The sequence below is a fragment of the Photinus pyralis genome, unplaced genomic scaffold, assembly GCF_008802855.1.
Source record: "Photinus pyralis isolate 1611_PpyrPB1 unplaced genomic scaffold, Ppyr1.3 Ppyr1.4_LG9, whole genome shotgun sequence".
NCBI classification, from domain to species: domain Eukaryota; kingdom Metazoa; phylum Arthropoda; class Insecta; order Coleoptera; family Lampyridae; genus Photinus; species Photinus pyralis.
The window spans coordinates 16,550,805-16,568,649 of NW_022170878.1; the positions used below are offsets into that span (position 1 = coordinate 16,550,805).

Here is a 17,845-nt window from a genome sequence, read left to right on the forward strand (position 1 = left end):
AGGTTAGGTTAAATTATTAGTGAGGTTAGGTTAGAGTGCGAGTTAGGTCAAGTGAGAAATCTTGTATCAGGAGAATATAAGGTGCGAATAGGTGATGGTACAAGTAGCACCAGAGCCTTCGGGGGTTAGCGTACTGCAGAAGAATGTAGCACCGGTGGCCCCTGGAGGTATGGAATAACCCCCCAGTAAAGGAAAACCGGGTTTTCCTTAGGAGGAATGAATCATCTTTCAAACACCTTCATCTAAAGTTTTATATTGCTTTAGTAGCCTTTCTAAAATTATATGAAAATCCTTTTTAGAAAGTTTCTTCAGAGGTTGCTAAAGCAACGTAAGAACGAAATGCAGTGGTTTTTAAAAAAGGCCCTGAAGAATTCTTCGGGAAATTTAAGAATTTTTAAGGGGGTGAGGGACAATTTCCCCGAGTTGGAAACCTTTAGTTTTGTACGTAAAGAATCTTTTTATTTTTCCATTAAATAACCTCCCTCTAAGCCTCCTCCAATCTAGAGTTAAACCCCAAGAGCTTCATTCGAAACCACAGGCCTCTCAATTCAGTTTCTTTTTTAATTTAAATTTTCACTTGCCATCTGCGTCGTACTCGTACAATAAATCAAGTGCTCCGCTGTAATTAAACAAATTCGCGAATTTTAAACGCAATTAATTTTTGTCCGTTAATTTCGGCATGATTTTAATTAATCGCGAGCGGTTTACGTAAAAACCCCGCCATCTGAGCGTTAACGAAATTAATTAACTCCGATGTGTGTGTGTGTTTCGCAACAAAATTAAATCTCTCTCGGCTTCGGCCGAATCTCTAGAGGTCGAGTGGTAATTTAAAATAATGTCGGAACGCTAAGAGACGTTATAGGTAAATGCGGGTGAAATTGGAACAAACAGGCCACTAAGATATGCCGCGCTTCGGGAATGAAAAATAAACAGCGCGCTTGATGTCCGTTCCCTGCTTTATTACGGGGGGATTCGGGGATAAAATGCTCTTTTCGCTGATCTCGGGGGTTTACAGCGGACGTGGATATATGAAGCTGCTATATCCGACTTTCCGAAATAATGAAACGTAATGCTGTTTTCTTTTTCGGTAACGTTCTTAATTAGATTGGTTTTGGTAGCGTCCGAAATAAACAAAGCCTGTAATTAGGATTCTAAAAATATAGCTAATGCGAATTTAAGGACATTTGCGTACACTTCTGAGAGAAGTGCGTACAAAAAAAACCTATTCCTTACTAATGTTTCTTCCTTGAAACATAACGATCTTATTCTGAATACATTCAATCACCCACAGGTGAGCTCGATGCTGCCTTTCAGTACTTGAACTAAAAAAATGGAACAGAAGTGAAGTGCGTCTGAACCCAATGCATACCTTTATTAATTATCTTTTTTATTTATGCCTACTCTTCAACGTTTAATATTAACAAAGGCAAGACATTTTTAAACTCTTAGGAATAAGAACCGAGGTTTTTGAGTTAACAATGCTACTGATGATCCTCAACCCCCTGTGATTCGGGAACAGCTTAAAGGGAAATAGTTTAAATTGTGTCCCAGAACCAATAGGTACAATCTCACTTTAACGACGGAATGAAATAGCACATTAATCAAGCTTGACCTCCACTAAAAGAAGATTTCATGCATAATTAATGTAACAGAAGACAGGTTTTTGGTTACCCGGTGGGGAAAGTGAACGCTTTTGATCAGTAGTGGTTTACCCATCGCTATGATTGGAAAGTGCTTAGTGTTGCTGTCAATTTTACAAAATATATCGTTGCAATGTTCAACTCCATCATTCGACAACGCATTAGTAAACGTAAACGAGAAATACGTAAACGTAACCGGCTGTATTTCGCCGGCTTCCCTCAACTACGCAGGCGAAATTACTTACCTACACTTGGCCGAGCAGAACGTGCCCGATTTAAATAGGGGCGCCATACGAAACGTTTCCAGCAAGTTCTACTTGTCCCTTCCCCGCAACGGCATCGAGATCTTGCGAGAGGAGGCGTTTTTAAACCTTCCGGGAGTTGCAGACATCGACCTGAATGGCAACAGAATCCAATGGATCGTCGAAAACTCTTTCAGAGATTTACCGTCGCTTGTTAGGGTGAGTTTACACAGTAACGAGGTGAGCGAAATTTCACCGCGCGCCCTTTGCGACCTACCGAAATTGGAGGAGGTCATCTTTACGAACAACAGGCTGGAGACCTTTAACCAAGCTTGGTTTTACCGGACTCCTCGGCTTAAGGTGTTAAAGTTCCAAGAAAACTTTCTTAGAAGTGTCCCGAAAGGGTGTTTCTTTAACTTGCCGAGTATTACCCAGATCCACTTTGGGCACAACCAAATCGAGTTCGTGGACAAGGACGCGTTTCGAGGTCTGAGAAGGTTGGAAACGTTGAGTTTGTTCGACAACAGGCTGAAAAACTTCGAGGTGGTTTTCCACACGCCATCAAAATTAATGGACATTTCACTGGCTTGGAATAATCTCACGTATATTTCTGATCAGATGTTGGAGACGTTGCGTCCTATCGATCTCGTGCTCACTCTAACCGGCAACCCCTGGCAGTGCGCCTGCTTTGACAAAGTAATGAACTGGAAGATGAAGAATAACAAAACGCTTGTTTTTGAGTGGTTCCATTTTCGGGAAGATGGCGTTGTCTGTATTTATCCAAAGACGAACTCGGATCAGTGTATTCAACGCAGTGATGATGATTTTCAAAAGGAGTATTGGATCCCGTTCAAATATTGCGTGATGAATTGTTAATGATGTGTATGTATCGATTATGTTGTAGATAACAGAAGATAAATGAAGACCCAGGAATTATTTAACCATCGGCTAGTTCATAGAAAATTTGTCTTTTTCTCTAAATCTGAAAATCAAAGATTGACAATCTGGTTTGACTGCACAGAAATAAACACAGATTTAAAATCAAATGATTGAATATTGTAACCCCTATGTTTACAATTAATTCTTATTGATCTTAGAAACACCTTATTCCATTTTCTATTCTTGGAGGCGCAGAGCTAGTAACAAGGATTAAAGTAACTTGTTGGAATTGCCAAGTAATGGGTCATACTATTCACAATTGTCCACATCCTAGGAAATTGTTGTGTTACCGCTGCGGAAGAAGTAACTATACTGCCCGGAGGTGCACAAATTGCAATAATTCAGTCGGGTTTCAAGCGTCAATAATCAGGGAAACGAGAGCCAGTCCTGCACCGTGAAAGGTATAACAGGAACTCGCTTTGCAGTTATTATATGTGGGTAAAATTGCATAATACCGCTTCGTTTAAAAGAGACGGTGCCGCAAAATTTGCGTTGGGTCTGTTTCGGCTTTTCTACACGCCAATATAAATGCGAAGCACAAAAAAAGAGAAGAGCGATAGCAACTGTGAAGGTGTAAATTTCGTCCTCGTCGCAAGAGCAAAATTGGCTTAATGTGTAAATACTTCGCGGCCGAGCTCTGTTTAATGGGCAGTAATCCAATCCAAACATTTCCACGAGGGTACTTATGCACTGCTGAATCCTGAATGCCACATTTTTACAAACTGTTGATGAAAAAATTGTAGACAGAATTGCTTCGAAAAATCATCCAACAAAATATTCGCCCCTGAACACTGGGCATATTCGCTCCAGAAAATTCGTTTCTAGAATACTCGCCCATGAGCTTTTTCCCCGCGACGAGTAAGACCCGGCATATTCGCCTCGAAGAATCTCCCCCAGGAAGATTTACTCTTGCCCCCTAGAGATTCGCTCCCAGAAGATCAGCCCCAAGAAATTCCACCCTCTCCTCCCCGAAATATTACCTGAATATTTGCCTCCAGGAAATGCACTCCCGAAAGATTGATCCTTGCACATTCTCTCACGAAAGATTTTCCCGCTGAATATTCTTCCCTGAAAATTGTCCGCGTAAGATTCGCCCCGGGAATGTTACCCTCCAGTCTCGCTCCCAAAAAATTCGACCCCGAACAAATTGCCCCCGGAAGATTCATCCTTAATATTTGCCCTCGGAATTTCCGCCCTTGTAAATTCGCCCCACACATTTCGGTAAATTTCTCCCCGGAAAATTCGGAACAGGAAAAATCCCATGTGGAAAATTGTCCGCCGGAATACTCGCACCTGAACGTTGGTTCTCAAAAAATTCGACCCCAAAAAACTGTGTCCGCAGAAGATCCGCTTTTGAAAATTCGCACTGGAAGATTCGCCTTGAAAATTTGCTCCCGGAATTTTCGCTCCTGGAAATTCGCTTCAGACTATTCAACCAGCCCAGAGAATTCGCTACCGAAATATTCGCCTCTGGAAAATCCTCTGCGGAAAATTCGCTCCGGGAGTGTCCACGCAGGAAAATTCGCCCCTGAAAATTCTCCATTCGATGATTTGCCCACAAAATATTCTCCCTAGAAAATTCGTGCCCGAAAATTGAGCCCCGAAAGATTATTCGCCTCTTAAAATTCGCCCTCGGAATATTCACCTCGGTAAATTGTCCCCCTCCCAGAAGACTCTTCCTAAAAATTCTCCATCGGAAGATTGATAGCTGAAAACTGACACCCTGAATATTCGCCCCCTAAATATTGATTCTCACCTTCTAGAATATTTGTCCAAGACACCCCCTCCCCCAGAAATATTCGCCTCAGAAGGCACCTGAAGATTTGCCTTCAGAAAATTCACTCCGTAAAGAGTCACCCTTGAAAATTCTCTCAGAACAGATTTTCCCATTGGATATTCTTTCCTGAAAAATTGTCCGCGTAAGATTCGTCTCGGGAATATTCTTCCCGGAAGGCATCCCGGTAAATTCCCCCCAGAAAATTCGATACCAAAATATTTGCCCCTGAAATTCTCCATCGGATGAGTTGGCCCCAATATATTCGTCCTAGGAGATTCGTGCCCGAAAATGTGCTCCCAGAATATTCGTCTCTTAAAATTCGGCCTCGGAATATTCACCCTGGTAAATTGTTCCCCTCCCGGAAGATTAGCTACTAGAATGTTTGCCCCCAAAAGTTCTCCATCGGAAGATTGGTAACTGATAACTCGCACTCTGAATATTCGCCCCCTAAATATTGATTCTCAACTAAAGCTTCTAGAATATTTATTTGCCCAAGAAATCCCCTCTCCCAGAAATATTCTCCTCAAAAGGCACCTGAGGATTTGCCTTCAGAAAATTCACTCCGTAAAGAGCCACCCTTGAAAATTCTCTCAGATTTTCCCGTTGGATATTCTTTCCTGAAAAATTGTCCGCGCAAAATTCGTCTCGGGAATATTCTTCCCGGAATGCATCGCGGTATATTCGCTCCAGAAAATTCGTTTCTAGAATACTCGCCCATGAGATTTTGCCTTGCGACGCGTCGGATCCGGCATATTCGCCTCGAAAAATTCGCCCCTCTGAAATATTAGCCTCGGAAGGAGTTTCCTGAAAATTCGCCCGCGAAAGATTTTCCCGCTGAATAATCTTCCCCGAAAAATTACCCACGTAAGATACACCCAGGGAATATTCTCCCCGGAAAATTTATCCTCCAAAGGAATATTCGCACTCAACAAATTCGACATCGAAAAATTTGCCCCCGGAAGATTCGCTTTGAAAATTTACCCCCCGAATTTTTGTCCCGGAAAATTCCCCCGCATAAAAATTTGCCCACACAATATTTGCCCCAGAAGATTAGCGCCTGAAACCCCGGCAAATTGTTCCCTCCCGCTTCTCAAGAAATTCCTCCCTCTCCTCCCCGAAATGTTACCTGAATATTTGTCTCCAGAAAATTCACCCCCGAAAGATTGACCCTTGAACATTCTCTCACGAAAGATTCTCCCGCTGAATATTCTTCCCTGAAAATTGTCCGCGTAAGATTCGCCCCGGGAATGTTCTCCATGGAAATGTCACCCTCCATACTCGCCCCCAAAAAATTCGACCCCGAAAAATTTGCCCCCGAAAGATTCATCCTGAATATTTTCCCTCGGAATTTCCGCCCTTGTAAATTCGCCCCACACTCTCCATTTTCGGAAAATTCAGAACAGGAAAAATCCCATGTGGAAAATTCGGCGCCGGAATATTCGCACCTGAAAATTCGCTCCCAAAAATTTGCCCCCAGAATATTCGCTCCCGGAATTTCCGTCCCTGAAAATTGGCCCCAGACATCCATCCCGGTAAATTCCCCCCAGAATATCCCCTGCGAAAAATTCTCCGCCGGAATACTCGCACCTGAACGTTTGCTCTCAAAAAATTCGACCCCAAAAAATGTGCCGGCGGAAGATGCGCTTTTGAAGATTCGCCTTAAAAATTTGCTCCCGGAATTTTCGCTCCTGAAAATTCGCCTCAGACTCAAAGCGGTCAATTTACGCCAAAAAATTCGCTACGGGAATATTCGCCTCTGGGAAATCCCCTGCGGAAGATTCGCTCCGGGAGTGTCCACTCAGGAAAATTCGCTCCCAGAAAATTCGCCCCTGAAAATTCTCCATTCAATGACTTGCCCACAAAATATTCTCCGTAGAAAATTCGTGCCCGAAAATTGACCCCCGAAAGATTCACCCTGAAAATTTGTTCCCAGATTATTCGCCTCTTAAAATTCGCCCTCGGAATATTCACCTCGGTAAATTCCCCCCCCCCCCCCCCCCGAGAAGATTCTTCCTAAAAATTCTCCATCGGAAGATTGGTAGCTGAAAACTGACACCCTGAATATTCGCCCCCTAAATATTGATTCTAACCTTCTAGAATATTTGTCCAAGACACCCCCTCCCCCAGAAATATTCGCCTCAGAAGGCACCTGAAGACTTGCCTCCAGAAAATTCACTCCGTAAAGACTCACCCTTGAAAATTTTCTCAGAAAAGGTTTTTCCCGTTGGATATTCTTTCCTGAAAAATTGGCCGCGTAAGATTCGTCTCGGGAATATTCTTCCCGGAATGCATCCCGGTAAATTCCCCCCAAAAAATTCGATACCAAAATATTTGCCCCTGAAAATTCTTCATCGGATGAGTTGGCGCCGATATATTCGTCCTAGAAGATTCGTGCCTGAAAATGTGCTCCCAGAATATTCGTCTCTTTAAATTCGGCCTCGGAATATTGACCTCGGTAAATTGTCCTCCTCCTGAAAGATTCGCTACTAGAAGATTTTCCCTTAAAAATTCTCCATGGGAAGATTGGTAACTTTGAATATTCGCCCCCTAAATATTGATTCTCAACTAAAGCTTCTAGAATATTTATTTGCCCAAGAAATCCCCTCTCCCAAAAATATTCGCCTCAAAAGGCACCTGAAGATTTTCCTCCAGAAAATTCACTCCGTAAAATTCTCTCAGAAAAAAATTTTCACGCTGGATATTCTTTCCTGAAAAATTGTCTGCATAAGATTCGTCCCAGGTATATTCTCCCCGGAAAATTCTTCCATCAGACGCTTCGCCACCGGAATATTCACGCCTGAAAATTCGCTTCCAAAAAATTCGACCCCCAAAAGTTCGCTCCTGAAGATTTGCCTCAGAAAATGCTCCATCGGAAGACTCGTCGCTGAACATTCGCTCCTGAAGAGGCGCGTCCACAAAATTCGCCCAGGGGTTACATGTTCAAAAAAGCCGATCAAGCCCAAACCAAGAAGTTGAGGTTTTAAGTCAATGGATCTTAAAGAGTTACGGATGGTCTGATACTGATGGAAGTCAAAGACCAAGGAGTAAGGGTAGAAACAGTACAAAAATCAAGAGGATGAATACTTAGGACCAAGAATTCTGAGAAATTTAGGACACTAATTGACAAGAAACTGGAGAATCAACCACTGTCTGAAACTAAAATGTTTAGGAAATTGCTTTTTATTTATCATTGATTAACTGAATTAATTTTTTATTCACAAATTTTGCTAATATATGTTATTTATTGGGAGCACAACAAGCCTTGCACATTTATTCGTCAACGTTTAACGTCAACTAGAATTAAGTGAAAAGGTAAATTCGCTTCCCTGTTTGTGGTGAGCAACTGTAAGAACTGAGGCGTCCATTAATTTCCAACATCGAGACCTGCTGAATAAGTTATGCACAGTTTCACTGTAACGTCCTCGTAAAATATTTACCATGCCTTCGGGGCAATTTACAAAATTACGGAAAATATACAAATAAAAGCTCGCTATCATATAATACCTCCATTATTAAAATGAGGGGGAGGGGGTGAATTATGGCGTTACAATGACGATTCAATTGAACGGGGATGAGAAATCTTGCCTACACTAAAGACGGCATCAGAAACAACTCGTCAAAGAATTGCAATCGATCCATTAGAGCGTTAATTCAAAGAAAGAGGAATGCCGGTTGGAATTCTTTCACTTGTCTTACTGAAATTATTACCGAATGGATGATTTATCTCGCAAACGTAGCATTCTATTAAACGCATTCTCCCGGCATCTGGTTCTTATCACGCGTCGATGGAAATTCAGCGAGCTGCTAAATATTGAAATGTCAGAAGAAAATTTTACGCTCTTATTACGCCCGAATGTATTCTAACGCACCCTTAACGGATAGCTCACGAAATTTAAGCTTAGAATTCCAAAATTCGACGAATTTGTTGAGAATAACTGAGAAAACACAGAGCAACGACGTAACTTCTTACTAATCTTCTTGGCCTAGTCGCCGACAAGTACAACGGGGTGACCAATAAGGTGCTTACAGTATTTGTTTACAAAATCTTCTCATCGACAAGTTGCGTGGGCTGACCAATAGGGTGCTTACAATATTTGTTCTCAAAAATATACTTCGATTGATTTTAGCAGTTTCTAAATATTTGTCTGTCTGTCTGAAGTTGTTTTTTTGTGATATTTCTGCTTAAATTACAATTACTGTTATCCAATTATTTAAAGTTAAGGCCGACGCGACGGCAAAATAACTTTTGCGTTTAGTTTCGAGTGAGAAGGATGGAAATGGCGCTTTGACTGTCAACGGGAGGGACGCCATTTCCCTTAATTAAAATACGTCCCTTCTCCATAACTTTCTCGGACAATTGTAGTTACGGAAAGGTCGCGTTTGTTTGAACACCCAACCCTCCCCCCACGCACGATTAGATCGTTTCGCTTCCAATTTGACTCAAAGTGATAAATTTCCTGTACGTAACAAACTAGATACGAAAGTGGCAAGTTGGTTGTCAAATCTCGTCGAAAAATGACGGCGACATGACCAGAAATCGATATAAAATAAACGAAAAACACGCGGGAACGATATTTTCCGCGCGTCCCAAAAATCTTCCTTTCCATCTCGGAGCTATTACGGATGCTGGCTCGGAGATGTTTGCATCCGCCACGGATTCTTAATTATTTCCGTTCCTTGGACGGTATAATTGTTTCCGTGACGCGAAATTATTTCAATTACACTTGCGAAGGAATTCATTCGAGTAATAAGGGCGTATGATTGAGCCCGACGTGAATTCGTAATTGGTGGCCTAGAAAATGAGCGTAACCGGTTGTTAAACATGCATGACAGAAGGGTGTCACACGTTCCAATTCGTATTTGTATTCCAAGTGTGGTACCGGGGGGAGGGATTGGATATTAGAATTTCGCAGTGAATAATAATGTGGCGTGTTCTCGATGCAATATGATATGGTGAATCGAAAATTCTCTAGAAGCTTTTTGCTATATAAGAAAATTGAATAGTATTTAAGTTTAGTTCCAACATCGATGTCAAAATGATAAATAAAAAGGACAAGAATTCTAAAATTTTTGAATATCTAGAGACTCTTGGAAGACCTTTTGCTGCTTTCGATGACTTTTCGGACTCGTAAAAGCTTTTGAAGGTTCTACAAAGTAAGTCTTAGAAGACCCTTGAAGTTTTGGAGACGCTTCCAACCGACAGGTTGAGGATGACCAATAGGGTGCTTACAGTATTTGTTGTGATTGAAAGCTTAATTTTCGTTAAAGATAAAATATTTCGTTTGCATCCCTGAAAAAATAAACCTTTTGACCTAATTGCGTCTCCTTTTCTGCACCACCTCTCTCAACTCGAAGTAATCCAATACAACTTTGCATGTAAAGCTGTTTCATTGTCAGCTTATGGAGATTAATTTCTGGTTCGTTGCGTACAAGTACAACTCCGGAGACATTAACGTAATAACGAAATCGCTCCGCGTATCCGACTTGCCACACGGTAAACGTGAAACAGAAATTCAATTCAAATCCAAAAAGGAGCACGATCGCGACAGCAAAAAGTTCCGCTCATTCACAACTTTATCCATTATTCAACGATTCGAAAAATTCCGTTGCGTCTCTTGTTGAATACGAATTTCCTCTCGGGGATTTCGACTTTTTGTCCCTTGGAAATTTTCAGTTAAATTATGCAAATGCCCGCTTTTTTTCGAGGTAACATGGAATAATTGTTGTATAATTAAGTCACTGCGGGGATGATAAACACGAGAATATTTTTCGCGCGAGAGAAAAGGCGCAACGGTTAAGATCGTAAATAGCGCCATGCTTAGCGCAAAAGGGTCAAGATTTGCATGGAATTGAAATTGTCATCAAGTGTGCCTCACGTAATTTATTAAAGCTAAGCGTAATTTTCAGGATTTACGACAAACAGTCTTAATTCCTCCGCTTAAGATAAATATTGGCTAGTGGGGGATGAAACGTTAGCACACCAAATTAATGGACCCAAAGACCGTCTTTCAATTTTAATACTCGTGGGATCTGATTCAGGATCTCAGAGTTTTCACAGATCAGAACCGTCTTCAAAAGAGATTTTTTAAAGCGTTTTCCAACATTCCGTGTGGAATTACAACTGAACAAAGAAGAGGAACTTGTAAGCAATCGTACCTTTAAGAGCTCTTAGGTCAGTCTCTTTCAGAACTTTGTAGAGTCCTCTAGAGCACGTTAGAGAATTGAAGTATATTTAGAGATCACTTAGCTCTCAAGGGTTTTTGCAATAGCAAGGTTTTTAAGAACCTCCAAGTGTACGAACAGATTTTAAGACGAAATGAACACTACATTCCTTTCTTTCCCGTGGGGAGGAAGGGGGGGGGGATTCTGTACCACTCAGACACTCCGGTTCTATATTTTTAGAAGTTAGCATCATCGTTTTTGGAAAGGATCTTTATAGCCGAAGGTTTTGGGGGTGCACACAAAGGTTTTATGTCGAAATGAACATTACATCTCTCTTTTTCTTCTGTTCTCTTATTCAATCCCCCCTCCACCCGCCCATTGGAAAGGGTCTTTATGGTTGAACGTTTTGGGGGGAGAACATATCAACGGGGGGTCTCAATACCCTCCAGTACACAAAGCTTTTAAGACGAAATGAACATTACATCTCTCTTTTTCTTCTGGGGGGGGGGGGGTTGTGTTCCATACCCCCAAAACTTCCTGGTTCGATATTTTGACCATAATTTTTTTAAAGAGTCCTTATCGCTGAACGTTATGGTGAAGAGAGATATCGGGCCGAAAATAATGTCAGCGAATCAGTATTTTGTTATAGAACTACGTTTTCGCAAGGATCGCCGTTTTTTAATTAGGTTTAGGTGAAGGACGGGTAAGGCGGGGCGCGTGTTGGGCCGTAGGTAAACGTCCTATCCTCATTTTTCGATTGATCTACTCCTTCACCCTCAAAATCGCAAAAAAAACCGTAACGACAGGCGCCGATTACGACCTCGGTGAGTCGTTTTTTAACGATTTCGAGGAAAATAGGGCGCGGAAAGGTCCGCGAGAGGTCTTAAAATTTAGTTCCGCAAGTGTCTGAAACCTTTTCCCAACGCAAAATAGATAATCTCTAATCCATGAAGAGCCTTTAAAACCCCTAAATCTATTTTAGGGTATTCAAAAGCCTTTAAAGGTCGCCAGCAACCTTTAAGGGCTTCTAATAGTGGAGTAGTTCCTAAAGAGGTCAAAGAGGCCCCAAAGGTCATTTGAAGGCTTTGAGATTAGATAAATTAAGAGCTTTTAAAAGTACTTAAAAGCCTTTAACGCGCTGAAGAGACATGATTTCGGCCTTTAAGCTCTTTTATGAGTCTTGAAGTGCCTCAGAAAGTCTCCAGAAGTCTTCTAGATGCTCTTATAATCCCTCTGATTGTGAATTATTTAAGAGGCGAAACTAGAAGTGTTTGAGAGGTTTCCCTGAGATGCCTTTTAGAATTTTTAAGAGCTTTTACAGCCTCAGAAAATGCCAAAGACCGGGTTTTAGCCGTATTTAGGGGTTTGTAAGAATTTAAAAGTCTCCTTTCATAATTTTTATGACCTTTATCGTGCCTCAAACAGTTTCCAAGATTCTTACAGAAGCTCTTAATAATCTTTGAGATTTTAATTTCTTCAAGAGGCAAAACTGTCTGAGCCTAAGTGAGTATTTGCAGATTTTAGGAGGTTGCAAGAGTTTAAAACAGCTATTCATAGCCTTTAACAAGGTTTTTATGCGCCGGTATCATTGGATATTATGTTTTCAAGTATCTCTAAGATTCTTGGTCGAAGGGGTTGATTGTGCGCAAATAATTTTCTCTATATTTACCTAATTTTGAGTGACCGTAAACTTGAACTGTTAATCAAAGCTGCCATTCATTATACGAGACCTAGGAATTCGTATCGATTTCCTTGTCAAGTGTTGAATTAATCAGTATTGGAACGAGCAGAGAATATCGACATCAGTACGTCATGTAGAGATGCGATTGTAATTGTGTAGACATCTTACTATGGAGATGGCGTAGAGGTTCTGTAAATTGTTCCTTAAAAATTCTGTAGATATTATTTTGAACTGTGTGCACATTTTTTCAGAAATTCTGGGATATTCCGTTGGCTTGTGTAGATGCTTTTATTCGAATTCTTTAGAAATGCCTATAGAACATTCCAAAATCTATATAACGCCAAATAAGGTGAATCAATGTTGTTGGCAACTTTCGCATTTGTTATTTACATACCCGGCAATCAGAAGTAGAGATGTAGAACGAAAATCACGCCCATTTATTGCAAACTTGAAACATTTTAAAACACTAAATCACATTTCCCCCGTTTCTAAAAATAGCGCCCTCGGCCTTGCCGCTTTTTATCATTTTTGCGCTCACGCGCCCGCTACCGGCGGATTTAATTATCGCCCTGCCTCTTAAAGACGATTCCGAATCTCGAAATTAAACTAACGCAAGGGAAACTGAATACAATTTTCGCTCACATGAATATTCACGTGTTCCGAGAAGCCCGGCTAATGCTCGAGAGAAAATCGTTCGAGTGTGGCGTAAGGCAATTAATTAGTTCGTTAAAAAAACGTTTAAATTTTCAAGTGCGTTCTTTTTGAGCTTTTTAGATTAATTAAAAATTTAGAAGCTCTATACATTAAATCGTGGAAAAAGTCTCGCCCACCAAACCAAATTGCCGTGTCGATTTTACTTTTAATCCCTTAATTCACAACTCGATTGGATTTCTGTTTCTTTACTGCAGTGCAGAACCCTCTTATTCATTTTTAGTGTTGATTAATTAGTACCATTAATCCCTGCCACAAATGGTCAACGTGAATCTTTCGCAACAATCATAGCATCGGTTTATCAAAAGTGTTTGACGTACCTCGTATACTAATCGAACATCTGCATAGATTATGGCTCTCTAGCGCAATAAAATTCGATTGTATCCGATCCATGATCACATTACTGATGCGTAGAGAGGGTAGGCCCATCAATGTTGCAATTTCACAAGATCAAAATCGGCGGAAAGAGAAGTCGAAAAGACAACTGTCCTGTCATTTAACGTTATTGTAGCGAATCGAACAGTCGGGGATTAAATTCGCGATCAATAAATATCAAGACACAACATGACAACGAACTGTATCAATCTTATAAATTCCCCATCATTTATTTGTCACTTGTTGCTGTCGGTTGTTTTAACAGGGAGTCATACCTTTAAGATTGGAAATTCAATTTCGACGGCGACCATTCGGAGAGGTTGTTCGCGAAACCCTGCCAATAAGTCGCGCTTTAAAACGGGCCAGGTCGGCGTAAAAGACACGTCTTTAAGCCGATCGCGTATCGAAATTCAATAAGGGCATTAAGAAAAATGTCGAGCCGCCTGAAAATGACACTTACGATGATAAAGGTTAAGAAGAAAGTCGATATATTAGTTTGTAGACGTCAAAAGGATTTGATATAATAAATTGCAGATCCCCCGATTTTGGTGTTCGGTAAGTATATAAATGTAAATTTATGAACCTCTCTGGAAATTAGTAGGCCAAGCTCGGTGAGAAAACACCTCCTTTCGGAGAAGCGCCTGTGATTAATAGATGAAGGCTCTGGATCAATATACTGAGAACCATTGAATGTAGTCGCTTTGATGTTTCCGCGGCTTTGTACATAACAGTGACGGATTACCGACAATTTTGGTGCTTAATTTCCGCGAGACGGGCTCACACGCATTTCGCAGAGGAAGCGAAAATCTCAATCAATCATCTTCTCTTCCTGGGACAAAAATTCCTACGTCCTCATTCTGGTTAGGGTATTGTAAATTCAAGGTCGATAACGTTTCCGCTTTTCGTCGGCGATAGGATTTCGACTCTCTAAATCTGCCATGACTGATTAAACGGTGTTGACAATAATAAGACTCGCTCTTATACATTTGTAAGGGAGAACGTTTAGGTAATTTGTCCTACACCCTTTCGAATAAATCCACATATTATAGCTTGACAGGTCGCCCCAAACATAACAGTCCGACCAGCTTTGCGGCTCAGGAAAAAGAAATTTCCCCATAGCATTCCATGTGAAATGGGGGCCATCCTCTCGTCCTTGTAAACTACCCCTATAGTGATGAAAGTATTTAACTGGTTTAGGTTCACGCTTTGAGCAAAGATGAGGAAATTTTAAATTATCGCTCCTTGCAGGTCCCTAAGTCTCTATCAGTCTCATTAAGAATTTTCAAGAGTTTTCCGGATCTTCTAGAGACCACTAAGGTCTTTCAGGGATGTGCCAAAATTTGCCAGAGTCATAACGAGACTTTGTCGAGGTTTCTTTGAAGACGTGCGCTACTATCACCGTTGCTCATCGTTTCTAAAGTGTTGAAAGGTGTTCAAGGTCGCCCAAGTGTCTCTAAAAGTCTTCAAAAACCCCTTAACAGTTTTCAAGCCACATCAAGATGAGCCCCCTTGAGCACAGTTTTCTATCGAATTAAACATTAACTCTCTCTGTTTCTCCTGGCGGTTTTCCATACCCTCCAGACCCCCAGGTTCTACATTTTTTCGAAAATGTGTAGGGACCTTGCCACTTAACATAATCATTTTTGCAAAGGGTCCTTATGCTTGAAGGTTTTGGGGAGAACATATCACCGCCCCCACCCGCACCCCCCCCCCCAGCACACGAAAGTTTTATGACGAAGTGAACATTAAATCTCTCTTTTTCTCCTGGGGGGTATGCCCTTACCCCCTGCTCTATTTTTTTCCAAAATGTGTAGCGCCCTTGCCACTTAACATCATCCTTTTTGGAAAGGGTCCATAAACCTGCATATTTTGGGGAGAACATATTACCGGGGTGTCTGGGGGTATGGAATACTCCCCCTCTCCCAGCACACGAAAGTTTAATGATAAAGTGAACATTAAATTTGTCTCTTTCTCCCGGCGGGGGGGGGGGGGGCGATTCCATACCCCCTCAAGACTCGCCGGTCCTACATGTTTCCGAAAATGTGTAGGGCCCTTGCCACTTAACATAATCATTTGTAGAAAAGGTCCTTATGCTTGAAGGAACATATTCCCGGGGGGTCTCTGAGTGTATGGAATACCCCCCCCCCCCAGAACACGAAAGTTTTATGACAAAGTGAACATTAATCTGCCTCTTTCTTCTGGGGTGGTTCCATACCCCCCCCCCCCCCAGTTCTACATGTTTCAGAAAATGTGTAGGGCCCTTGCCACTTAACATAATCATTTATAGAAAAGGTCCTTATGCTTGAAGGAACATTTTCCCGGGGGGTCTCTGAGTGTATGGAATACCCCCCCCCCCAGAACACGAAAGTTTTATGACAAAGTGAACATTAATCTGACTCTTTCTTCTGGGGGTGGTTCCATACCCCCCAGCCCCCCCGTTCTACATTTTTCCGAAAATGTGTAGGGCCCTTGCCACTTAACATAATCATTTTTGGAAAAGGTCCTTGTGCTTGAAGGTTTTGGGGGAGAACATGGGCCCCCCAGCACACGAAAATTGTATGACGAAGTAAACATTTCTGGGCAGTATTCAGAGTGTTACGATTATTTTTCTCTCCCTAGCGCACGAAGGGGTTTAATGACGAACACCCCCCCCCCCCCCGATCGCTAGTTCTAAATTGTGTTGGAAAAATGTTTAGTGCCGTTGCCACTTATTATCATCATTTTTGGAAAGGGTCCTTCCATATTACCAGGGGGTCTGGGGGTATGGAATATCGCCCCCCCCCTCCACCAAACGAATGTTTTATGACAATGTGAGCATTAAATCTCTCTTTCTCCTGGGAAGGATTCTATACCCCCCCAGACCCTCCGGTTCTACATTTTTCTGAAAATGTGTAGGGCCCTTGCCACTTATCAATCATTTTTGGAAAAGATCCTTATGCTTGAAAGTTTTGGGGGAGAACATAACACCGGGGGGTCCCCCCAGCACACGAAAGTTTTATGACGAAGTGAACATTAAATCTCTCTTTTTATCCCACAACCCCCGCCCGGTTCATCATTCATTTTTCGATATGCCTAAAGGTTTTGGGGGAGAACATCTAACGGGGGGGGGGGGCACAGTTTTATGACGAAGTGAACTTTAAACGTCTTTCTGTTTCCTGGGCGGTATTCAGAGTGTTACGATTATTTTTCTCTCCCCAGCGCACGAAGGTTTAATGACGAATTCACGAATTCCCCCCCCCCCCCCGGCCGCTAGTTCTAAATTGTGTTCGAAAAATGTGTAGTGCCGTTGCCACTTATTATCATCATATTTGGAAAGGGTCCTTCCGTATTACCAGGGGGTCTGGGGTTATGGAATACCCTCCCCCCCGCCCTTCAGCAAACGAAAGTTTTATGACAAAGTGAGCATCAAATCTGTCTTTTTCTCCTGGGAAGGAATCTATACCCCCCAGACCCTCCGGTTCTACATTTTTCTGAAAATGTGTATGGCCCTTGCCACTTCTCAATCATTTTTGGAAAAGATCCTTATGCTTGAAAGTTTTGGGGGAGAACATATCACCGGGGGGGTCCCCCCAGCACACGAAAGCTTTAGAAGTGAAAATTAAATCTCTTTTTCTCCTGGGGGGTATTCCAGACTCCCACAACCCCCGCCCGGTTCTAATTTTTTCCTAAAATGTAGTGCTCTTGCCACTTAACGTCATCATTTTACGATATGCCTAAAGGTTTTGGGGGAGAACAAGCCAACTGCATAAAAGCTTTCGTAATTTTTTGCCAACTTTAAAGAAACCTTCAAGTCTCCTAAAGTTTTAACCAATATCTAAAATTTCGAAGCGTTTTTTTTTAATTTTCATAGTTCTTGCAGGTTTTTAAGAATCGTTGAAGTGTACGCATTTAAATTACGTGGATTATTACCATAGCGGCGGATTCAATTACCTTTTCTTGAAGCCTAAATTTGCATAGAAAAAATACCGGTCTTCTATTGGTTTAGAAAGCGCACCAGATTCAGAAGTTGCGTTGGTTCCGCTTTCAATTGTATACAAATAGCTGAACGCACAAAAACCTGGAGAGACGCGAATTAAACAGTTGCGAAAAGATCCGTAGCGTCTATGAACTTGTGTACTTCCCCGTGTAGTTTACAAGTGCGCATAAAATCTGTATTTAATCTTATAATGTAGAAATTATTCCTTTCGACATCTACAATCTAAACGTGGGAATTAAACCATTAATTGAATAAAATCGACCGGATTATTTAAATAATAAGCAACAGCGATACGTGTCGCGGTACTGGAAAACAAGAATTAGTATATGACATGAGTGCAAG

At 41.6% G+C, this 17,845-nt stretch overlaps 2 protein-coding genes across 2 annotated transcripts in view; both read left to right on the forward strand.

Moving 5' to 3' along the window:
- LOC116181082 (alpha-catulin-like) overlaps positions 1-17,845 on the forward strand; it is a 67,681-nt gene that overhangs the window by 12,295 nt on the left and 37,541 nt on the right. The gene's annotated exons all lie outside the window — the stretch shown is intronic.
- On the forward strand, positions 1,718-2,896 carry LOC116181083 (phospholipase A2 inhibitor-like). Its single transcript, XM_031501342.1, has one exon. The coding sequence runs from the start codon at positions 1,721-1,723 to the stop codon at positions 2,756-2,758; it is 1,038 nt and encodes a 345-aa protein (XP_031357202.1). The 5' UTR covers positions 1,718-1,720; the 3' UTR covers positions 2,759-2,896.